Source organism: Narcine bancroftii, chromosome 8 (genome assembly GCF_036971445.1).
Source record: "Narcine bancroftii isolate sNarBan1 chromosome 8, sNarBan1.hap1, whole genome shotgun sequence".
In the NCBI taxonomy this organism is placed as follows: domain Eukaryota; kingdom Metazoa; phylum Chordata; class Chondrichthyes; order Torpediniformes; family Narcinidae; genus Narcine; species Narcine bancroftii.
The window spans coordinates 73,783,609-73,807,540 of record NC_091476.1 but is presented as its reverse complement, the minus strand read 5'-3'; the positions used below and the strand labels follow the sequence as shown (position 1 = coordinate 73,807,540).

General features: G+C 51.8%; 1 protein-coding gene across 5 annotated transcripts; it reads left to right on the top strand.

Moving 5' to 3' along the window:
- The first annotated feature begins 933 nt into the window (after positions 1-933).
- On the top strand, positions 934-22,368 carry LOC138741780 (forkhead box protein A2-like). Of its 5 annotated transcripts, XM_069896069.1 has the most exons (3): positions 957-1,062; positions 9,073-9,209; positions 20,439-22,368. In XM_069896069.1, exons 2-3 carry the CDS (start codon positions 9,207-9,209, stop codon positions 21,603-21,605), a joined length of 1,170 nt encoding a protein of 389 aa, XP_069752170.1. In that variant the 5' UTR covers positions 957-1,062; positions 9,073-9,206; the 3' UTR covers positions 21,606-22,368. The 5 variants fall into 5 exon arrangements, with proteins under 5 accessions (XP_069752171.1, XP_069752170.1, XP_069752172.1 ...); XM_069896070.1 differs by lacking the exon at positions 9,073-9,209 and having other exon boundaries at positions 934-1,014; XM_069896071.1 differs by lacking the exon at positions 9,073-9,209 and having other exon boundaries at positions 999-1,062.
- The last annotated feature ends 1,564 nt before the right edge of the window (positions 22,369-23,932 follow it).

Here is a 23,932-nt window from a genome sequence, read left to right as displayed (position 1 = left end):
ATTTTTAACTCCTTCAAGAATTTCGAAGTACCTGCCTTCACTTTGCAGGTTTGGGGGTGGGGGGTAGTGTGGGCTCTCTGAGGTGGACGTGGGGCGTGTAAACAGTGGCAGAGACGAAGAGAGGTTTTGCACAGGCGTTGTAGATCCTGGTCATGGACATGGGCCAGGGGAGGGGGTCAGAACTCTCACCCAGCCCCCACCATCTCCACCAGATCGCTCCCCATGTTCCAACTCCACCACCACCCCCCCCCCCAAGACAGGCAGAAGGAGTGTCACACCTCTGGAGGGGTGGCGTGGAGGGAGGGGACATGAGAAGGGAGGGGGTGAAGGGAGGGGTTGAGGTGGGACGGGGTGAGGAAGTAGGGGGCAGAGGGAAGGGGTGAGGAGGGAGGGGGAGCGGAGGAACGACGGAGTGAGGAGGGAGGGGGTGAAGGGGAGGCTAAGAGCAGAGTGTTAATTTCCGACATCATTGTGAATTCTCAGAATCCCACACGTCTCGACGAGGGATAAAAATGTTACGATCCCTTCATGGAACAGAGGAAGCATAAAATACCCTTCCCAGCTCTCCCCACAGCTCCATCGGTCCCCACACTGATCCCACTGCCCCGCTCTCTCACCACAGCCCCGTGTCAGTCCCCACATCGATCTCACTGCCCCGCTCTCTCCCCACAGCCCCGTGTCAGTCCCCACACTGATTCCACTGCCCCGTGTCGGTCTCCACACTGATCCCACTGCCCCCGCTCTCACCTCACCCCAATCCCATTATCCACTCTCTCCCTTGTTTGAGCCCACATTGTGATCTTCTGGTTGTACGGGAAGATCTGACTGGGAGGACTCCACTCACCCCCCAGCCAGGCCAAGTCATGCTGCTTTTTCGTGAACCCTGGTGGTGAGTCATTCTGCCAGATGGACGGTCTGCCCGAGTTCTCGTCTCTCAGTGACTAGGACGTTCCGTGCTGACCACTGCCTGATGGCCTTGTGGTGGAAAAACCTTTCCACAAAGCAGAGAGAATGGTGAGGGTCGTTGACGGTCGGAGAGAGAGGATCTAGAACAGATCTAAGGTGTGTTGAATCGAGAGCTCACAGTCTGAGGGGTGGGGGAGAGGCAGACCCTCCCAATGTTTCCGGATCCAGAAGGCAATCAGGGAGCGAGGAGACAGGAATCTCATATCTGAGGGCCACTCCCGTCAGTTGGGAGATGGGTTTCGCAGGGATAGGGACGTGTGTCTGGCAGCGATAAGATGGGCTGAAGGGCCAGTCTGTGCCATATGGTGGTGCAGAGGCGGAGAAGACGTGACAGGGGGAGCTACAGAATAATGGACACTGAGCGAAGGGCACGTCAGGTTCTGGGCAATCGCTGCACGGGGTCCGTTTGCTGGTCAACCCTGCCCCCTGGTGTTCGGCCGAACCTGGTACACAGTCACAGTGCTGAACACGGCAAGGAGGAGCTCTCTCCCTCTGTCTCACACACACACCCCTCCACTACACCCCTCCCTGTCTCTGTAATCCCCTCTGGTCCATGACGCTCCTCCCTGACTCTGTAACGCCCTCCGGTCCCCTACACCTCCCCGTCTCTGTCACCCCCCCCCCCCCCCACACCTCCCCGTCTCTGTCACCCCCCCCCCCCCCCCCCACCCTCAAATTATTGCACTGGAGCATTTTCACACGTGCTTTGCATCCAGTTCACGCTTCATGTAAAACTCAATAAGAAGGTCATGTAACGGCCACTACACTGCTCCTGCAATTACACACACAACCAGACGAGTTGAGCTCAGTGAGCAGACTAGTTTATTGCAGGCTGCTGGCCTGCACTTATACTCCTAGCCCGGACCTGGCTGAGAACCGCGCTGGAGGGCGCTGACATCATCCAGGCGTCATGTGGTTCCCCAAGCGCGGGTTTCTGAGCCCGAGCTGGAAGGAAGGGAAACCCCCGACGGTGCTATTTTGGCCGGCTGCTCCACCGCATGGCTTACAAGCAGGGCCGGTTCGCCTGCCTTGTTGTGAGCCGCCACAGTCACGTTATTTATCTCAGAATCAGAATGTATCCTCATTAGCACGTCATGAAATCCGTTGTCTTGCGGCAGCTTCACAAGGGCAAGTGTTTCTAGAAACCACCTTACGAAATAAATACAAATAATGCACGAAAATTCAAAGTTGGGCAGAGTCTGGTTCATTGATCTGATGGCGGAGGGGAAAAAGCCATCCTTGTGCTGCTGAGTGCTCGTCTTCAGGCTCCTGAACCTTTTCCCTGATGGTAGCAGAGTGAAGAGGGTGTGGCCTGGGTGGGGAGGGCCTTTTTTAAAAAAAAATTTTTAAAAATTTTTATTTTTCACACCATAAATCGCATTAACCATGATACACACTTTTTCCTTTTCACACATGTACAGTGCCATTTTCTCCCCCCACTCCTCCCATCCCACCCTCCCCACCTCCCCCCTCCCGTCCATTTAAGGTATAAAATCTAGGATACATTAAACCAGTCAGACAATGTTGTCATTCAATAAAAATACTCCAGAAATTCCACTGAGTCCATTCTTTTCATTTCCTTTTCCTTCCGTTAACTTAGGTAGTGATTGTCACTATTGTGTTTAACATAAGGCTCCCATATTTGTTCGAATATTTCAATATTATTTCTTAAACTATATGTTATTTTTTCTAATGGAATACATTTATTCATTTCTATATACCATTGTTGTATTTTCAAATTATCTTCCAATTTCCAGGTTGACATAATACATTTTTTTGCTACGGCTAGAGCTATCTTAACAAATCTTTTTTATGCATCCTCCAAATCAATTCCAAATTCTTTGTTTTTTATGTTACTTAGGAGGAAGATCTCTGGATTCTTTGGTATATTGTTTTCTGTTATTTTATTTAATATCTGATTGAGATCTTCCCAAAATTTTTCTACTTTCTCACATGTCCAGATTGCATGAATTGTTGTTCCCATTTCTTTTTTACATTGAAAACATCTATCAGATACTGTTGGGGGTGGGGAGGGTCTTTGAGGAGCCAGGCTGCTTTAAGACCCCGCCTCATGTCGACATCCTCAATGGAGTGAAGTCTAGGGCCCGCAGGCCAAGTTAACCACCCTCTGGAGTTTATTCCTGTCCTGAGAGTTGACACCTCCATACTAGGCAGTGATGCAACTGGCCAGAATGGTCTCCGTGGTACCACCTGAAGAAGCATTTTTTAGATATACTGCACAGTGACAGGCTATTTGGGGCTCATGCCATCCATTCCATATAACCATATAACCATTTACAGAGCGGAAACAGGCCATGTTGGCCTTTCGAGTCCGCACAGGTTTACTGATTTTGTGCGCCCTCTTCAGGCATTGGTCCTGGTAGATCTTCATTCGACACCCAATTAACCAGCAAATGTTTCGAACAGTGGGTGGAAAATGGAGCCCCCCAGGGAAAACCCATGGAGAACACAGGGAGAATGTGCACACTCCTCACAGACAGCTCGGGGTTCGAACGCCAGTCCCGATCACTGGCGCTGAACAAAATAACCATGTTATTTTGGAATATTGTGTTCAGGCCTGGGCGCCTCAATACAGGAAGGATGGGGACGCCATGGAGAGGGGGCAGAAGAGATTCACCGGGATGTCGCCTGGATTGGGGAACGTGTCTTATGAGGCAAGGTTAGCAGAGCTGGGACTTTTCTCTCTGGAGCGAAGAAGGATGAGAGGAGACTCGATCGAGGTGTAGACATGGTGGATGGCCAGCGCCTGTTTCCCAAGGCAGGATCGACAAACACCAGAGGATGCCTGTACAGAGTGAAGGGAGGGGAGGGAAGTTTAGGGGAGATATTAGGGGGATGTTTTTTATCCAGAGAGTTGCAGGGGCCTGGAATGTCTTGCCGGGGGGTGGTGATGGAGCTGGAACATTAGGGGCATTTAATAGATTCATAGCCAGGCCCACGAATGGAAGGAAAATAGAGGGTTACGGGTATGAGGGAAGGAAGGGTTAGATTGTTGGGTAGGATTATATTGGGCAGCACAACATCGTGGGCTGAAGGGCCTGGACTGTGCTGTCATGTTCTATGTTCTTAGAGCTCACAATATCTCTCCCCCTCCCTGCCCCTTCCTCATCCTGCTGGTCTCCTGATTTGTATCTTTAAGCAGTAAGGGTGAAGGGTGGGGGATGAGAGGAGACTGGCTTCCTGTGGCCGTGTGGGACCTGGCTTCCTGTAGCAGCAGGGAGGTCCCAGGCATTGTCACTGACCACAGGAGTTGCTGCTAATGAATTGTGCCCAGTGAGCGCTCCCCCGGCTCACCTGTTTACTGGTGGCCTGTGTGTGCGCGCGTGTGTGAGTGTGTGTGAGAGTGTGTGTGTGTATGTGCATGTGTGTGGGTGTGTGTGTGTATGTGCATGTGTGTGGGTGTGAGTGTGTGTGTATGTGCATGTGTGTGGGTGTGAGTGTGTGTGTATGTGCATGTGTGTGGGTGTGAGTGTGTGTATGTGCATGTGTGTGGGTGTGAGTGTATGTGCATGTGTGTGGGTGTGAGTGTGTGTGTATGTGCATGTGTGTGGGTGTGAGTGTGTGTGTGTATGTGCATGTGTGTGTGTGTGAGTGTGTGTGTATGTGCATGTGTGTGGGTGTGAGTGTGTGTGTATATGCATGTGTGTGGGTGTTTGTGTGTATGTGCATGTGTGTGGGTGTGTGAGTGTGTGTGTATGTGCATGTGTGTGGGTGTGTGTATGTGCATGTGTGTGGGTGTGTGCGTGTATGTGCATGTGTGTGGGTGTGTGAGTGTGTGTGTATGTGCATGTGTGTGGGTGTGTGAGTGTATGTGCATGTGTGTGGGTGTGTGTGTATGTGCATGTGTGTGGGTGTGAGTGTGTGTGTATGTGCATGTGTGTGGGTGTGAGTGTGTGTGTATGTGTATGTGTGTGGGTGTGTGTGTATGTGCATGTGTGTGGGTGTGAGTGTGTGTGTATGTGCATGTGTGTGGGTGTGAGTGTGTGTGTGTATGTGCATGTGTGTGTGTGTGAGTGTGTGTGTATGTGCATGTGTGTGGGTGTGAGTGTGTGTGTATATGCATGTGTGTGGGTGTTTGTGTGTATGTGCATGTGTGTGGGTGTGTGAGTGTGTGTGTATGTGCATGTGTGTGGGTGTGTGTATGTGCATGTGTGTGGGTGTGTGCGTGTATGTGCATGTGTGTGGGTGTGTGAGTGTGTGTGTATGTGCATGTGTGTGGGTGTGTGAGTGTATGTGCATGTGTGTGGGTGTGTGTGTATGTGCATGTGTGTGGGTGTGAGTGTGTGTGTATGTGCATGTGTGTGGGTGTGAGTGTGTGTGTATGTGTATGTGTGTGGGTGTGTGTGTATGTGCATGTGTGTGGGTGTGTGAGTGTATGTGCATGTGTGTGGGTGTGAGTGTGTGTGTGTATGTGCATGTGTGTGGGTGTGAGTGTGTGTGTATATGCATGTGTGTGGGTGTTTGTGTGTATGTGCATGTGTGTGGGTGTGTGAGTGTGTGTGTGTATGTGCATGTGTGTGGGTGTGTGTATGTGCATGTGCGTGGGTGTGTGCGTGTATGTGCATGTGTGTGGGTGTGTGAGTGTGTGTGTATGTGCATGTGTGTGGGTGTGTGAGTGTATGTGCATGTGTGTGGGTGTGTGTGTATGTGCATGTGTGTGGGTGTGAGTGTGTGTGTATGTGCATGTGTGTGGGTGTGAGTGTGTGTGTATGTGTATGTGTGTGGGTGTGTGTGTATGTGCATGTGTGTGGGTGTGTGTATGTGCATGTGTGTGGGTGTGTGCGTGTATGTGCATGTGTGTGGGTGTGTGAGTGTGTGTGTATGTGCATGTGTGTGGGTGTGTGAGTGTATGTGCATGTGTGTGGGTGTGTGTGTATGTGCATGTGTGTGGGTGTGAGTGTGTGTGTATGTGCATGTGTGTGGGTGTGAGTGTGTGTGTATGTGTATGTGTGTGGGTGTGTGTGTATGTGCATGTGTGTGGGTGTGTGAGTGTATGTGCATGTGTGTGGGTGTGTGTGTGTATGTGCATGTGTGTGGGTGTGAGTGTGTGTGTATGTGCATGTGTGGGTGTGAGTGTGTGTGTATGTGCATGTGTGTGGGTGTGTGTGTATGTGCATGTGTGTGGGTGTGAGTGTGTGTGTATGTGCATGTGTGTGGGTGTGTGTGTGTATGTGCATGTGTGTGGGTGTGAGTGTGTGTGTATGTGCATGTGTGTGGGTGTGAGTGTGTGTGTGTATATGTGCATGTGTGTGGGTGTGTGTGTATGTGCATGTGTGTGGGTGTGAGTGTGTGTGTGTATGTGCATGTGTGTGGGTGTGAGTGTGTGTGTATATGCATGTGTGTGGGTGTTTGTGTGTATGTGCATGTGTGTGGGTGTGTGAGTGTGTGTGTGTATGTGCATGTGTGTGGGTGTGTGTATGTGCATGTGTGTGGGTGTGTGCGTGTATGTGCATGTGTGTGGGTGTGTGAGTGTGTGTGTATGTGCATGTGTGTGGGTGTGTGAGTGTATGTGCATGTGTGTGGGTGTGTGTGTGTGTATGTGCATGTGTGTGGGTGTGTGAGTGTATGTGCATGTGTGTGGGTGTGTGTGTATGTGCATGTGTGTGGGTGTGAGTGTGTGTGTATGTGCATGTGTGTGGGTGTGAGTGTGTGTGTATGTGTATGTGTGTGGGTGTGTGTGTATGTGCATGTGTGTGGGTGTGTGAGTGTATGTGCATGTGTGTGGGTGTGTGTGTGTATGTGCATGTGTGTGGGTGTGAGTGTGTGTGTATGTGCATGTGTGGGTGTGAGTGTGTGTGTATGTGCATGTGTGTGGGTGTGTGTGTATGTGCATGTGTGGGTGTGTGAGTGTGTGTGTGTATGTGCATGTGTGTGGGTGTGAGTGTGTGTGTGTATGTGCATGTGTGTGGGTGTGTGAGTGTATGTGCATGTGTGTGGGTGTGTGTGTGTATGTGCATGTGTGTGGGTGTGAGTTTGTGTGTATGTGCATGTGTGTGGGTGTGAGTGTGTGTGTATGTGCATGTGTGTGGGTGTGAGTGTGTGTGTATGTGCATGTGTGTGGGTGTGTGTGTGTATGTGCATGTGTGTGGGTGTGAGTGTGTGTGTATGTGCATGTGTGTGGGTGTGTGTATGTGCATGTGTGTGGGTGTGAGTGTGTGTGTATGTGCATGTGTGTGGGTGTGTCTGTGTGTGTGTGTATGTGCATGTGTGTGGGTGTGTGAGTGTGTGTGTATGTGCATGTGTGTATGTGTGTGTGTGCACGTGTGCGTTTGTGTGTGTGTGTGTAAGTTAGTGAGTATTTGTGTGTATGAGCATGAGTGTGTGCATGTGAGCGTGTGTGTACACGTGTGAGTACATTTGAAACATTGAGAACTAGGCCCATCAGCCTATCAAATCCGCACAAACATTAGTGCCACTTGCTGCCAGAGGAAGCTGTAGATGGGGTGGGGCTTTATGCAGGTCAATGGAGGAGACAGGATGAAGGGCCTGGTTCTTCCATGCCCTTACCCCAGGTTCTATTCTCCCTACTTTCCCATCAATCCCACCCCACCTCCCCGTTGGATTCTACATCCTAGGTCACACGCCAGGGCCAATTTACCCACCTTCCCTCCCCACCCTGACGTCTGCGGGCTTTCAGGAGGAGGGAGGGCGCCAGAACACCTTGGGGTGGTCATCCACCCTGGTCAGAGGGAGAACTCCGTGCTGGCAATGGCCCAGGTGGGCATCAAACCAGGGCCTTGGGCGTCGAGAGGCTCTGCCTGCTGGGGCGCACTGCCCCGGGAGGGGGCCGTCCGTCCTCAAGGCTGTCTCACTGCCCTCCCCTCTCCCCCCACCATTTGCACCCACGTCCCAGGGTGGGATCATGGACTCCTCGTCCGGGGAGGGGATGAGAGCACTCAAGGTGAGGGGGGCGGCGAGGGTTGGGGGGCACTAAAAGGTGCAGGCTCAAGTTCGAAGTCATAACCACGGTTAAGTGTACTGTTACAGCACCAGGGACCTGAGTTCGAATCCGGTGCTGTCAGTAAGGGGTTTGTACGTTCTTCCCATGACATGTGTGGGTTTCCTCTAGGGGCTCTGGTTTCCTCCCACCCTTCAAAATGTATGGGGGGGGTTGTAGGTTAATTGGGGGCATGGGCTTGTGGGCCAGAAGGACCTGTTACCGTGCAGTATGTCTAAATTAAAATCATCTGCCTGTACATGTATATATCCCAACCAAACCGAACTATAGCCCACAATTGGGCACAGCAGATAATAATCATGTTTACATCAGTCGTTCTCCAACATCTTCTTTCCACGTTTAGTAATCCCAATGCCATTGGTGCTCTGTGGTTAGTAAGGGGTTGTTTAAGGTGGAAAGAGAAAGTTTGAAAAGCCCTGTTTTAATCGCCACTCGTGGACTCGTCATGTGCACTGTTTCAGAACTCCCAAAGGAAATGGGATAATGATCATCTTTCTCAAGCAAAATATCTCAGTAACAATCAGGTCCAGAGTAGTGATTCTCAACCTTCCCCTCCCACTTACATCCCACATTAAGCAATCCCTTACTGATCACAGAGGGGGACATGAGGGGAAAGAAAATGTTTGAAAACCACTGAGATACAATTTGAAATAAGTATATCAATATTTTGGGATGATTTACACAGGAATAAACTCCAGAGGGTCGTTAACTCAGCCTGCGACATCACGGGCCCGAGACTCCATCGAGGACATCGAAGTGTGGCGGGGTCTTAATAAAGCAGCTCTATCCTCAAAGACCCCACCCTCTTCACTCTGCTCCCATCAGGGAAAAGGTCTGGGAGCCTGGAGACGAGCCCCCAGCGGCACAAGGACGGCTTCTTCCCACACCCCCCATCAGACCAATGAAGCACAGGCACTGCCCAACTTTTCGGGCACTACTTTTTTAATAGTAACGTTTTAAGATGGTTATATTATGAATGTTTGCCCTGTGATGATGCCCCAAAACAGCAAATTTCTGACTTGTTCATGACAGTAAATCCTGATTCTGCAGAAGGCCACCTTGTGATCGAGGTCAGGAGCTGCCGTGAGGTTATGGTGCAGAGCAATAAGACTTGGGTTTGATTTCAGATTTGTATCAGGTTCAGCCCGCACTCGGAATATTGGAAAACACCGAAGTCTGCAGGCACCGCGGTTGAAGTAAAAACTCAGCAGGTCAAACAGCGCAGATACTGAACCGACGTGGGCAAGACGCGCAGGACAAAATGGTGAGGGGGTGGGGGAGGAGAACCGTCCCACAACTGGATATGGAAGAGAGGGGAGGATATGGCCCTCATGTTCCATCAAATCCGGACCCCTCGGGTGGCGCTACAACCAGGGGACGGTCAGCGACTGCCTGCGCCTCCTGCACGGGGTCCCTGCAGCGAGGTCAGCTGGGAGACTGGCTCCGCTTACCCCCTGCCAATCACATAAAAGGCTCACGCCGGCCCTTGGGCAGGAGCAGAGCTCACGGAGCCAGAAAGGACGCACGCTTCGAGCTCATTGGAGCCTGTGGTACGGCCTTCGAGGTTTGCGGCCGTGTGTTGGCACTGCAGCACGGACGTGGACCTCTCCGGTACCTGCTAACCCGCTCCCCCTCCCTCTCTCTCCCCTCCAGCTCTCCATCCCCCTTCCCGCTCAAAGACCCGATTGCCCCCCCCCCCCACGTGCCTGTGGGACCGCGCCCCTCCCACTCCTAGATGAGATCACATACAACCCTAAGATTCAAAGCGAGTTCATTGCCGTCCGATCGCACAAGTACAACCCGACGAAACCGCATTCTCCGGTCCTCAGTGCAAAACATGCAGACACACAACCAGACAAGCCATACACACGCACAGGACAAGGATTTCACCTACACAAATAAATCTTGTTTCATAAATATGAGAGTCTAAGAGGGTGAGTGGGAGTGGTTCCCCTTGGTCATTCAGCATCCTCGCTGCCCATGGGAAGAAACTGCCCCTCAGCCTGGTGGCGGTGGCCCTGATCCTCCTGTTCCTTGATGATTTTGCACACCCTCTCCAGACAACGATCCCCGGGTGGATCACGTCGAAGGGGAGGCCCCAGGGATCCTCCCTGCAGGGCTGTGGACTGACTGCCGATCCGCACCTTTGCGGCGACTGGGCATCCTCTCTCCCCCAGAGGCTGGCCGGCCGGGGCACTCTCCCGCGGAGGGGTCGGTGTGACAGCAGCCTGCTTATTGGTCACGCCAAAAAAAAAAAATTGTATCCAAGTAAAGGTGTGCGCACAAGAGACAGAAATGTAAACAAGAAGCCAGTGCAAACATGCTGAGAGATACAGAAAATAAATATCCAGCGATAAATAACGCAGAAAGTCCGAGTCCTTGAATGAGTCCCTGGGCGAGGACTCTGACAGTGGAGGGTCCTGGACCTGGTGGGGCGAGCCTTGTGGCCCCTGCACCTCTCTGCTGATGGCAGCAGCAAGAACAGAGCAGGCGCTGTGTGGACATGGTATAACTTTTACCACCAAGAGCTTTTACTTAGCACCTCCCCCCACCCCCCCACCCCAACTACAGCAAGTGGTGACTGCATTTAAATGAGTTACTTATCCTTGCCAGGTGTACAATAGGCAGGCAGGAGGTGGGGGGGGGGGGGGTTTGAACTGGGAGGCTCAGGAGGTGGGAAATGATTATTTAAATTTTGGCTCCAGGAGAGGCAGATTGAAGTCCAGGGAAGGACACAGAGCGAGGAAGAGAGAGAGAGAGAGAAGCGGACACTCTCGCCGGTCTTTAACACGCTTTTAAGTCCCTTCTTTGCTAGCGTCTCGGAGGCTAGGAACGACAAAGGGGGGGGTGCGGCACCTCAACTCACAATGTTGAATGGGATTAAAATAGACGGGATGAATCCTTCTGACTGGGACAGTTATTACCCGGAGAATGAGGTCAGTTCAATTACATCGTTTCATTCGATGGGGGGGAATTTTGAGTCATTTCAGATCTAATTTACCGGGTGGGGAGGGAGGTGTGGGTCTTGTCGATATGTGCAAAGTTATAATGTTGACATCTACCCCTTTGGGGAACGGTTCGGGGCACGAAGCTTTTCCAGAGGTTTGGCCACGGCTGCTGGGGTATATCAGTGGTTTAAAAAGGATGGGAGATTGCAAAGCCCCAAACCCATTGCGGAAGCCCCTCGGCTGGTGTCCTGCGATAGTTCTGGGACATCTCGTGGACCGAATGTAATGCAGAGGGTGAAGAGATGAAGGGGGGGTGGGGAGAGAGATGAGGACAGGTAGCAAATGTGATTTGGTCCCAGACGGTAACTTCTGAAGAGTTTTAAAGGGGGGGCGAGAGAGGGAAGAGAAGGAAAGCATGAGAGAGATGAACAGAGAGGGAGAGAGAGGAGGGGGGGAGAAGGGAAGAGAGAGTGTGAGAGAGACACACATAGAGGAGGAGAGAGAGAGGGGGGAGAGAAGAAGAGAGAGAGACACAGAAAGGGGGAGAGGAGAGAGAGAGACACACACACATAGAGGGGAGAGAAAGGAGGAGAGAAGGAGAGAGAGAGACACACAGAGAGGAAGAGAGAGGAGGTGGAGAGGGGAGAGAGTGAGAGACATACAGAGGCGGAGAGAGAGAGGGGGAGAGAAGGAGAGAGAGACACACACAGAGAGGGAGAGAGAGAGGGAGACAGACACAGAGAGAGGGAGAGGAAAGAGGGAGGCAGACAGAGGGAGGAGAGGGGGTTTGTGGAGAGGGAGAAAGGCACAGTTTAGAAGGGAAATGGGGGCTATGCAGCTGTAGACAAGCGATGGGTTTGGGGGAACAGGAGAGAGACTGGAATGGGGAGAGGGTTTGTAGCAGCTGGTGGAGATTGCAGAGAGAGGGAGGGGAGTGAGGAACATGGAAGGTGGTGACAGACGCTAGCAAAACGCATCTCGCCCTCTTCACCCACGCCTCCCTGGTTCTCCCTCCATCCCCTACACCCGACCATCAGGTATTGTCCCCCCATCTTCCACTCCCCCTCCCCCCAACCCTAACCCCTCTGCTCCAATCACCCAGGGGCAGTGCATTGTTCTGATACACAGTCCCCAGTGTATGCTCGTCTGCGTTTGTTAGCATTCGTCGGCATTGGCTTGTGGTGATCAGGATATTTCCCCCATTACCTCAGAGGACAGATTTTCATTAGGGTCTGACGGAGGCCATTTGTCCCCTTGAATCAGTGCAAACTCCATTAATTTAGACATACAACATAGTAAACAGGCCTTTCAGACACTTGAACCCGTGCCCGTTGACCAACCGACCCTGTTTTTGAAGAAACCAGAGCCTTCCCCCCCCACCACCCCCCCCCCCCCCCCACCCCCCCCCCGGAGGAAGCCCACACAGACACGGAGAGAATGTACAAACTCCTTATGGACAGCGCAGGATCTGAACTCCCACCCAGCCCCGGCTGCCGTGATGGTGACACGCTGACCGCCACAAGAGCCCCACCACAAGAGCCCCGCCACCAGTTCTCCATTCCTGCACCTTCCTGGCCTTGTTCTCCCCCTAGCGCCTCTCCCCTCAGCTCCTCTCCCCTCTTTCACCATGTAACTGCAGAATCTCCCCGCGGGGAGCACGGGGGGTAGAGGGACCCTGGAGCCTTCAGGGAGTGATGAGAGCTCTTGCGGGCTGAAGCAGAATCAAGCTTATTGGCACAGGCTTATTGGAGACAGACAACTTAGCAGAGATTCACCACAGGTGTGTGCCACAAAACGTCTTGTTTCAGGGCAACAGTATGGGGCAGAGCCGGGTGCAAAGTTAATATAAATTACAGTCCTGTAAATACGTTTAAAAAGTACAGAATTAATGGAATGAAAGAGAAAGTGAGGCCATGTCTGGGGGTCATCGTCCGTCCAGGAATCTGAAAGCGGGGGGAAGAAGTCGCCTTTGTGCCACTGGGTGCTCGTCCTCGGGCTCTCAGACCTTTTCCCCGAGGGTAGCAGAGTGAAGAGGGTGGTGGTGGGGGGTATTTGAGGAGAGGGGCTGCTTTATTAAGACACTGCCTCGTGTCGACGTCCTCGATGGAGTGGTGTCTGGGACCCATGACAGTGCAGGCCGGGTTCATGACCCTCTGGAGTTTATTCTTGTCCTGAGAGTCCAGAACAGACCATGATGCTCCCCACGGGACTGCCTGTGGAGGTTTACGAGGGTCTTTGGTGACAACTGAATCTTCTGATGGGGTATAGCCACCAGCAGGCCATCTTCGTGATTGTGTCGATGCGATAGGCAATGGTAGGTCATTCAACCATCATCGCCATCCACTGTGATCATGGCCGGTCGTCCACAGTCCCCCCACTGTCCCTGCCTTCGCCCCACTATCTTTAAGAGCTCAATCTAACTCTTTCTTGAAAGCGCCCTGAGAATTGGCCTTCTGAGGGTCTACAGATCCGTAAGCTTTTCCCCCTAAATGGCCCAGCCACTAAACTGTGGCCAAGAGATGGGGACACCCAGCAGTTTTGCGTTTCTTGACCCTCACAACTGCCGACCCCTCAATGAGGACTGGTTTGTGTCTCCTGGGTGGTCCATAATCATCACGGTGAGACAACAAATGAGCCCCCCATTGAGTTTGCTGTTGAGGAGTCCGACGGTGGAGGGGGAGCCGGTGTTCCTGAACCTGGTGGGCATGGGCCCTGTGGCCCCAGGACCTCTTTCCTGACGGCAGCAGCGAGAACAGAACTGGGTGGCGGAGGAATCCTTGATGATCGATGGTGAAGCTCTCTACGGTGGGTGAGAGTTTTGACTGTGATATCCTGGTCTGTGTCCACTACCGAGCTTTCCGCTTGGGGAAGTGGGGGAGTGTCCCCACACCCGACCGTGCACCGCACCTCTGTAGAAGTCTGCCAAGGTGCGATGTCGCACCAAAGCTTTTAAAAAAAAAAGAAATATCAAGGCCAAGAAGGAGGAAAAGGTCAGGCTGTGTCTGTGGTTCGTCCAGGAATCTGGTGGTGGGGTGGGGGGGTGGTGGTGGGGAGAAACCGTCCTTGTGCTGCTGGGCACTCACCTTCAGGCCCCTTCCCCGATGGTGGCAGGGTGAAGAGGGCCTGGCTTGGGAGGGGAAGGAGCAGATTTTTTTACCTTCAAGTTCCTGGTCCTCCTCCCCGATGACCTTAGTGCATTGGGTCCAGGAGAGATCCTCTGAGATAGCGTGACTCCCAGGGGGATTTAAATTTGCTCACCCTCTCGGCCTCTGATCCCCCCCCCCCCCCACCCTGATGATCCCAGGATTGTCCACCTTCCTGGGGTCAACCATCGGCTCCTTGGTTTTGGTGACACTGAGCGTGAGGTTGTTGTTGGTGCACCGTCCGGCCAAGTTTCCATTCTCCGCACCCCCCCCCACCCTGTAAGCTGACTCATCACCCCCTCCCGTGGTATCGTCAGCAGGTTTGTATGCAGGGTTGTGCATTGAATTTGAACCCGTGTGTCTGGATCCATGGTCTGGGAGTCCGGTCGCCAGTTTAGTAACTTGACAGCAATGTCACTGAAAAGAATCTCCTTCCTTCTCTCATTCAACTGGCAAGTCTGCTTGGATTCTTCCATAATCACAACACTTGGGATCTAATCCCTTCTCTACCGATTCCCAATTTTGCTAAAATCTGAGCATTTAAAGAATACGTGTTACGAGCCCAGAACCCAGCAGCAACAGATATTCACCAAGACAAATGGTTACTTAAACAAAAGTTTAAACACCCACACCCCACCTTAAGCAACCCCTTACTAATCACAGAGCACTGATGGCGTAGGGATTACTTAAGGTGGGATGTGAGTGGGAAGGGAAAGGTCGAGAGCCACTGTTCTATATGAATGCAGGAAGCCACAGCTCCCCTTACTCCCCGATCAACACCACAGAAAACCCATCTGGCTGTTGAAACCCTATTTATCAACGCAAAATGGCAGCACTGCCACTGGTGTGGAACCGGGGAGAGCCACTCCGAAGGGTTCGACCGCCCCGGTCCTAATGCCAGCGGCTTTGCACCGGGCATTAAACATCCTGTCCAAGGAGCCAACGAAGTCTGCACGTAACATTGTGCAACAAAGGGTCCTGCGTCCAAGATGGTTGCTGACTCCGGGGGCAGGGGGGATCCAGAACTGGCGAGAACACCCCCCATCCCCCAGAAGGAGAAGCAGACAACCCGACAGGATGGCGGACAATGGCAGTGGGACTCAACGGTTGGGGGGGTCACACGCACCCACTCAGGGCTGCGGGTGACTTGCGATCGATGGTTGGGGGAGGGGGGGAGACCAGATACCTTGTGCTTGGGCAATATAACTGTTGGTAATGTAGCTCAGAAGGCTGTGGTGAGTCAGCCCTCATTATCCGTGGGATCAAGTTCAAGACCCATGAGGTCATGTTCAAGATTCAGGATTCGCTTATTGTCATGTAATAATGGGTGTAATATTACATGAAATTACATTTAATCCACTGAGTGATTCACTGTCAGTGGAAATTGCCTGGCGCCCCGCACAGAACGAGAGAGAGAAACAAAGGAGAGTTCGCTCAGGGTCACCGAGTGTCTGTGGATTTGCCTCTCGTGCTCTCACAGCCGCATGCTGTTCCATCCGTCAGCAACTTGGGTGCCAGGCCCGAACCTTTGACATGAGCAGGAGGCTTACGGTGCCTGACGGGAGCACTCACAGCTCCCTCTCAAATCTCTGCTCCGATACCTGGTCCCCCTTAAGCTGGCAGCCCCGCACCCTGGTGGGGGGAGGGGGTCGTCACCTCAAATCACCAATGGACCACTACCTGCGAGACGCAGAGCTTCTCACTGGTCCGCCACTGTGGTCATCGGGCCGCAGGGTTGATGCTCCACTGGCCACCTCTCCACAGGAAGGATGTGGATATTATAGAGAGGGTGCAGAGGAGATTCACAGTGAATCGGTGAGCATGCCTCATGAGGAGGGGTTGAGTATTTTCCCTTTGGAGTGACCTGACAGAGATGCACAGGATGAAGAGAGGCACTGATCGTATGGCTCTTGATTAGCCAGGGCATTGAAGGCTATGGGGAGATGGTTGGGAGAGGAGAGATTGTGCCACTGTGAAGGGCGTTGTGCTATGTTTACCGGGGCGCCTTTTGCCATGGTGGGTGGTTCGTCAAGGCGATTGAAACACGACAGGCTGTAGACGCCATGATTGAGGTAAACCCACCGAAATGCTGGAGAAGAGAAGGATATTTTGTCGACGTTTCAGCCCTGAAACCTTCTTTGGGGGGGGAAGAAAGTCTCAGAAAGTCTCAGAATCAAAACAATTCAGACTAATACAAGGCATTAATTGAATATCCCAGACTACGTGAGAATATATTGTGTCTGGGTGAAAGGAGACCGGCGATGGGGGATGGGGGAAGAAGGGGGTTAGGGGGGCAGGGGTTTAACAAAAGCCCAGAGAGGTCGATGTTAATGCCATCCATTTGGGAGGGTGCCCACTCAGAAGATGAGGCAGTGCTCAACCTTGGGGAGGGTGAGTTGCGGGTCGAGTGGTGGGACAGCGGTTTGGGGTAGAAGACGGGCGAAGATCTCCGACCGCTGACTCAAAGTTCAGATTTATTGTCAGAGTCCAGATGTGTCATCACGCACAACCCTGAGATTTTTTTTCCTGTGGGCCAAGCAGAACTACCACTTATTGGTAGTGTTAAAAAAAAAACTACTCGAGGAAAAGATGTAGAGAAGTGAAAATGGAAGAAATGCCAACAAACTGCAAACCCAGAAAATAAATATCCAGTAATAAATCACGTGCAAAGCAAGAGTCCCTTAAATGAGCTCCTGGTTGAGTTTGTCATTGAGGAGTCTGATGGTGGAGGGGGTAGCATCTGTTCCTGAACCTGGCGAGTCTTGAGGCCCCTAGACCTCTTTCATGATGGCGGCAGCGAGAAAAGAGCGTGTGCAGGGTGGGGGGGGGGGAATTCTTGATGCTCCCTGCTGCTCTCCAACGGCAGCGTTCCCTGTTGATGTTTCCGATGGTGGGAAAGGTTTTGCCTGTGATGCCCTGGCACCGACGTGCTTTCTTCACGATGTTTTGGGGTCCAGGTCAGGTCCTCCAAGGGTGTTGGAGGATGCCAGGTAGATGGGGGGGGGGGGGGGCGGTGCGGGGGAGATGTTGTGGCAGATAAAGGTGGGGGAAAATGTAATACCACCCCAGTCCCCGGCCTTCTCCCCACAACCTGTGGTGCCCTGGCTAATCGAGAACCCATCGATCTCTGTCTTAAATACACCCAGTGACCCAGCCTCCACAACCACATTCCACAGGTTCACCATCCTCAGGCTGAAGAAATCCCTCCATGTCTCTGTTCTGAGCGGATGCCCTTCAATCCTGAAGTTGTGCCCCCTTGTCCCGGATTCTCCCACTGTGGGGGGAACATCCTTTCTACATCGACTCTCTCCACACCTTACAATGTTCAAAATGTTTCAATGAGAACCCCCCCTCGTTCTCCTAAATCCCAACGAGTCCAGGCCAAGAGCCGTCAAACGCTCCTCACACAATAACCCCCTCATTCCCGGAATCATCCTCTCCAACATCAGTCCATCCTTTCTTCAATGAAAAGCCCAAAACTGCTCACAATTCTCCATGTGAGGCCTCACCAGGGCCTGATGAAGCTTCAACATTCGATCTCTGCCCTTAGATTCTATTCCGGTTGTAACGAATGCCAGCATCACATTTGCCTTTTTCACCCACTTTTCCCTCCAGCCCGTCCTGCACGAGGATCCCGGTTCCCTTCACATCTGGAGATTTTAAATTTTTGCCCCTTTTACTTCGTATCTGACACTGGGAGAAGTTTCCTGCCGTCTACCTCAGCCCCACTTTTCGCTCGACCATGTCTCCTCTTCACTGTCTCCTCTCCAGAAAAATGGACCAGTCTTTGATAACTGACATTGGCATAAAGGGTCCCAAACCCTGAAGTATTGGCTGATTATTTCTACCAACAAGTTGCCTATCCACTCTCCGGTATCTGCAGCCCCTCCAACATGTCTGCGGACCGTGGACCCCACATTTGCAGGAGGAAGTAGCAGGTCACAGAGTGCCCATAGGATACAACTAATAACTCCCTCTCACTCTCTCTCTCTCATTTTCTCTCTCCTATTCTTTTTCTCTACTACTCTCACTCTCTTTCTATTGTTCTCTCTCTCCTCTCTCCCCTCTCTCTCTCTCCTCCTCCTTTCTCTACCCTCTCTTTCTCTCCCTCTCTCTCTCCCCCTTCTTTCACTACCCTCTCTCTTTCTCTCTCCTGTCATTCTCCCCCCTCCCCTCTCCCCCTCCCCTCTCCCCCTCCCCTCTCCTCTCTCCCCCTCTCCTCTCTCTCCCACCTCTCTCCCAGTTTCCCTCTCCCCTCTTTCTCTCTCTCCCCCTCTATCTCTCCCCTCACTCTCCCTCTCTCTCCCCTCTCTCTTTCCCCTCTATTCTTTCTCCATGACCATGACACTCCATCCCAGGCAACATCCTGTTGGAAATTCTGTTTGTGACTTTGCAACATGCATCATGGAATGAGTCAGTGTATTTAGCAGATTAAACGGCGGGGTGGGGGTGGGTGGGGCGGCACTGGGAGAAAATACCCTATTTGCCTTCAACCTTTAAGCAAAGTGATTTTATCAGAGTAGCCGGCAGTTACCAGCAGATGGTTACCTTGCACAATCCTCCAGTGCCCTTCCTTGCCACAGATGTCCCAAACCCCCTCTCAACCAATGAGGGGAACACAAAAGAACTGCAGATTACTGCTGACTTCATCAAACGGGTGAGACTCGCGGGACCGCAGGGCTAGTTACAGCACCAGCAACCCGGGTTCCAATCCCGTGCTGTCCATAAGGAGTTGGCATGTTCTCCCCGAGTCTGTGTGAGTTTTCCCCAGGGCGAGGGAGGTCCGGTTTCCTCCCACCCTTTGAAACATACCAGGGCTTGGGTGGCACAGGTTCATGGGGCCGAAAGGGCCTGTACGTCTAGTTTTAAAAGTCATCCCTATACCATAGGTTCCCTGTGATCAGGCATCAAATAGCCTGAATCTGATCACGGAAGCTAAGCAGGCACATGCCTGGTCAATACTTGGAGGCGAGACCACCCGGGAAGACCAGGTACTGTAGGTTTCTGTGAGGGGCGCTGGACAAAGTGGAGACTTTTTGTCTGCTGTACGTTAAAGAATTTCATGTATGTTACATTCTAATTGTAGTATCACATGCTTAAGGTGGGGTGTGGGTGGAAAGAAAAAGGTTGAAAACCCCTGTTTTAATCGTCCCTCATTGACTCGTTGTGTGCACCATTTCAGAACTCTCAAAGGAAATGGGCCAATGATCATTTCTCTCCAGCAAAATATTTCAGTAATTATCGGGTCGAGAGCAGTGGTTCTTAACCTTCCCTTCCCACTCGCATCCCACCTTAAGTAATGTGGGTGGAAAGGAAGAGTTTGAAAATCCCTGTTTTAATTATCCCTCATGGACTCATCATGTGCACCGTTTCAGAACTCGAGTTTACCCTCCTTCACCCAACAACGCCTCGAGGTAGTGAGGGCAGGAGGGGAAATAACTTTTTTTTAAGGACCCAAGGGAGGTAATGGACTTTTGTAAGAACCCGGCTACTGCTTCGGGATTAAATGTAAATGTAAATAAAGTGGAAAGAGGGAATCGGGGGAAATATTATAATTGTGAGGAGTATGTGGGGGCGGGGGGTATGTTTTTTTTATAATGTTAATGTTTAAAGATGAATGTTTATTAGAAGTAAGAATGAATACAGGGAGCTCAAGGGAAGGGGAGGGAGCTACAAGTGGTGGGCGGGTGCATAAGGCACGTCTCAAAATGGCGGGGAGATTAGAGCCCATAGCTTAGTTATTGGTGCCCAGGGAGGGGGGTAAAGATAAACCGGGAGGGGGGGAAAGAGAAGAGGGGGGGTGCATTTCATTTTGTTCTGAATTCTGGCCGTTAGTTCTGTTAATTGGTTTAATTCTCGCGCGGAGCCCAGTCACCTGCGCCAAGGATTTGCAGAGGAGAACCAGGCCAGAGGTGAAGTATCAGGGCATAAGAAGGAAGGGGAAGGATCTAACAGAGTGGTCCGAGGAAATAATGGATGTCAATAAAATGTGAGTTTTAATGTAAATGGGTTAAACAGAATGATTAAAAATAAAGATGCAGGGTTTTGACAGGAGACCCATTTTACAAAGCAAGAGCACTTAAAGTTAAAGAGGGGATGGGTGAGCCAAGTCCAGAGTCAGCGGGGTGGTTATCCTGATAGGGAAGAATGGTCAAGGAGGTGGTCGCTGACTCGGCAGGGAGATTCGTTATGATGCATTGTTAAATATAATTGGAGCCCTGAACACTTATGAATATTTATGCCCCATATTCCCTTCCCTTAAGTAATCCTTTACTAATCAGGCAGCACCTATGGCATAGGGATTAGTTAGGGTGGAATATGAATGAAAAAGAAAATGTTAACCTGTACTGTTCCATTTCCATGCTCTATTTAACATGATATTTTTTCTAATCTGCCTGTTAGATTTATCAGTCCATGAACAACATGAATCCAGGGAACATGAATCAGTATACGGCCAACACAAGACCCCCCGGGATCGTCAATATGTCCTACTTGAACGTCGGGATGGCGAATCCCCATCTGTTGGCATGTGGTGGTGTGACCAGCATGGCTTCTGACCTCGCAGAGCTGGAGACATCGATGAGCCTGACGATGGAGCAGATCAGGTCCCAGACAAGCCCCATGAGCCAGATCTCCCCCTATGGTGGCGGAGGGCCCGTCATCAGCCCAGGGTATAGGCAGGACCACGCAGACTTTGCAGGAGATGCCAAGAACCTCAGGCGGTCCTACACCCATGCCAAGCCTCCATACTCGTACATCTCCCTCATCACCATGGCGATCCAACAATCGGTGCAGAAGATGCTGACTTTGAATGAGATCTACCAGTGGATCATGGACTTCTTCCCCTACTACCGGCAGAACCAGCAGCGCTGGCAGAATTCCATCCGCCATTCCCTCTCTTTCAACGACTGCTTCGTCAAGGTGCCCAGGTCGCCGGAGAGACCAGGGAAAGGCTCCTACTGGGCCCTGCATCCGGACTCGGGCAACATGTTCGAAAACGGCTGCTACCTCAGGAGGCAGAAGCGGTTCAAGTGCGAGAAGAAGGGCCCCACCCCGTCCTCACTGAAGGAGGGTGCTGGCCAGCCCTTGCTGCCGGAAAGCCCCGGGTCGCCCGGCGAGACGGAGCCGTCGGTCACGTTGCCTGACCCGGAGCGGGCCGGAAGCCAGGGCAGGCCTCTTTGCCTGCCCCTCAGCAAGGTGTCTCCGGACTTGCCGAATCGGGGGAGCCCCCCGGATGCCAAGCCTGCCTTCTCCGTGTTCGCCCACCCGTCCTTCCTTTCCCAGCTGGCCTCCGAGGTATCCCTAAAGCCTGAACCCCAATTTCCCGTGAGCCACCCTTACTCTGGCACCAACCTGGTCCCCGTCACCAACCTGGAGCAACAGGCCGACAGGCTGGATCTGAAGCCACAGGAGCAGGTGGTGCATTATTCAGGTTACGGACCCTCAACGGGCAACGGCGCCTCCATGAGCCCCATGTTCCCCAAAACCGGTCTGGAACTTGTGTCCATCTCCAGTGATCCATCTGCTTATCACTCAATGTGCTCCCGACCAGTTCTGAGCTCAATATAAACTCACACATACACAAAAAAATAGACTTTCTCCACGTGTGCAAGTAAAATCCCCGTTATCCAGAATTCAAGCAACCAGCAGCTCAAGCAACTGGCAAAAAAAATCGCGGCAAGTAAATACCGTATATACTCGTGTAATAGTCGACCCCATTTAAAAGTCACTCCCTGTATTTTTGGCATCACTCTGACTGCCCGCCCATCTGGGCTCCCGACGACCTGGCCACAGACTTTCTCCTAGGCCCCCACTTCACCCCGTCCTGGCCATCTGAGCAGCCGACCCAGGGGCTAAACAGCGGTCAAAAGTGTGACCCGCGTAAAAGTTGACCCCAAATTCGACCTGAAAAATTGGTCCCCAAAACTGAAACTACTACAGGTAACCCCTACTTAACTAATGTTTGCTTCATGCAAATTTGCTTTTACAAAGAAACCTGCGTTCGCCATTTGAAATTTGAACGGGTTTCCACTTTTACAAAAAAAGCCTTCAATGGTCACAAATGGATCTTCGCTTTACGCCATTTCAGCCTACGAACGGTTCCGTAGTGATGCCAGTATATACGGTAGGTAAAAAAAAAACACGGAAGGTTAAAATTGGCACTCCTCACCATTATTTCAATAATCAGGCAACACACGATCTCAAGCATCCATGGGTCCCAGATACCGGGGGTTTTACTGTCTCTCTTTGGCTTGGCTTCGCGGACGAAGATTTATGGAGGGGGTAAAAAGTCCACGTCAGCTGCAGGCTCGTTTGTGGCTGACCAGTCCGATGCGGGACAGGCAGACACGATTGCAGCGGTTGCAAGGGAAAATTGGTTGGTTGGGGTTGGGTGTTGGGTTTTTCCTCCTTTGCCTTTTGTCAGTGAGGTGGGCTCTGCGGTCTTCTTCAAAGGAGGCTGCTGCCCGCCAAACTGTGAGGCGCCAAGATGCACGGTTTGAGGCGTTATCAGCCCACTGGCGGTGGTCAATGTGGCAGGCACCAAGAGATTTCTTTAGGCAGTCCTTGTACCTTTTCTTTGGTGCACCTCTGTCACGGTGGCCAGTGGAGAGCTCGCCATATAATACGATCTTGGGAAGGCGATGGTCCTCCATTCTGGAGACGTGACCCATCCAGCGCAGCTGGATCTTCAGCAGCGTGGACTCGATGCTGTCGAGTATATGGATTTTATATATCTACCTGTTGTTGTCAATGGACATTAGCATGAATCATCTGTCAAGAGAATGAAAGGGCTAAACGATGTACATAGACCATCCTCAGGTGTCAGCCACACATGCTTGCAGAAATAGATTGAGGTCGACTCTGGCCCTCACCTGTCCTGGGCCTGTGGCCCCAGGATCCCCCCCCCCCACATTTGCAGCCAGACTCAACCAGTATCCGATTCACCAAGCGAGAGTCGACCGCTTTGAGGGAGGGGGCGGCCGTGCACAGTTGCAGGAGGAGCTGTCATCGCCAGGAGGTTGAATGATAGGGAGACGTGGCTGAGGCGGGGTCTTTATTCCGTGGGATGGCTGATCTTACGGAGGGTAGAACATCAGAAACAGGAGCAGGAAGCGGCCATCTGGCCCGTTGAGCTCTGCTCTGCCATTCAATGAGATCACGGCTGAACTGATAACAGGCTCATCTCCACCCATCTTAACCCCCACGTCCTTTAACTCCCCGAAATCTCTCCAGTCTTCAATACTGAGGTCGCAAATTCCACAGATTTCCCTCCCTCTGGGAAAAGCAGTTCCTCCTCATCTCCATCCTAAATCTACTCCCCTGGATCTTGAGGCCTCGTCCCCTTGTTCTGGTCTCTCCCACCAACTTACCCACCTCTATCTTATCTCTGCCTTTCATAATTTTATACATTTATATAAGATCCCTTCTCATTCTTCTAAATCCCAGCGAGTCCAGTCCCAGACGACTCGATCTCTCCTCATAAGCCGACCTCCCTCATCCCTGGAATCAACCTGGTGAACCTCCTCTGCGCCGCCCCCAAACCTAGTCCATCCTTCTTCAAGTAAGGAGATAGATCTGTACGCAGTTCTCCAGATGCGGCCTCACCAGGACCTCGTCCAGTTGAGTCAGAATATCCCTAATCCTAAATTCAACCCCTCCGGCAACGAGGGCCAGATCAGATCAGATCAGATACTACATGTTGTCATGAAAATAAAACAGAAATTTAATACTGAACATCCCTTCAGTGAAAGATATCACTGGACAACAATTTTTTTCCAAAGGATTGCTTCCTGAAATAAAATTTGGGATTGTGACAGACGACTTCCAGCTGAACACAAAGATTATTTCAGATTTGCTGCATCATGTCGGAAATTGGAGAAACATTAAATGAACTT

Excerpts from the sequence above, each read along its gene's own strand:
- LOC138741780 (XM_069896067.1), top strand. The coding sequence starts at position 10,813 with ATGTTGAATGGGATTAAAATAGACGGGATGAATCCTTCTGACTGGGAC. Across the intron at positions 10,882-20,438 it reads GTTATTACCCGGAGAATGAG|ATTTATCAGTCCATGAACAA; the intron begins GTCAGTTCAATT and ends TCTGCCTGTTAG.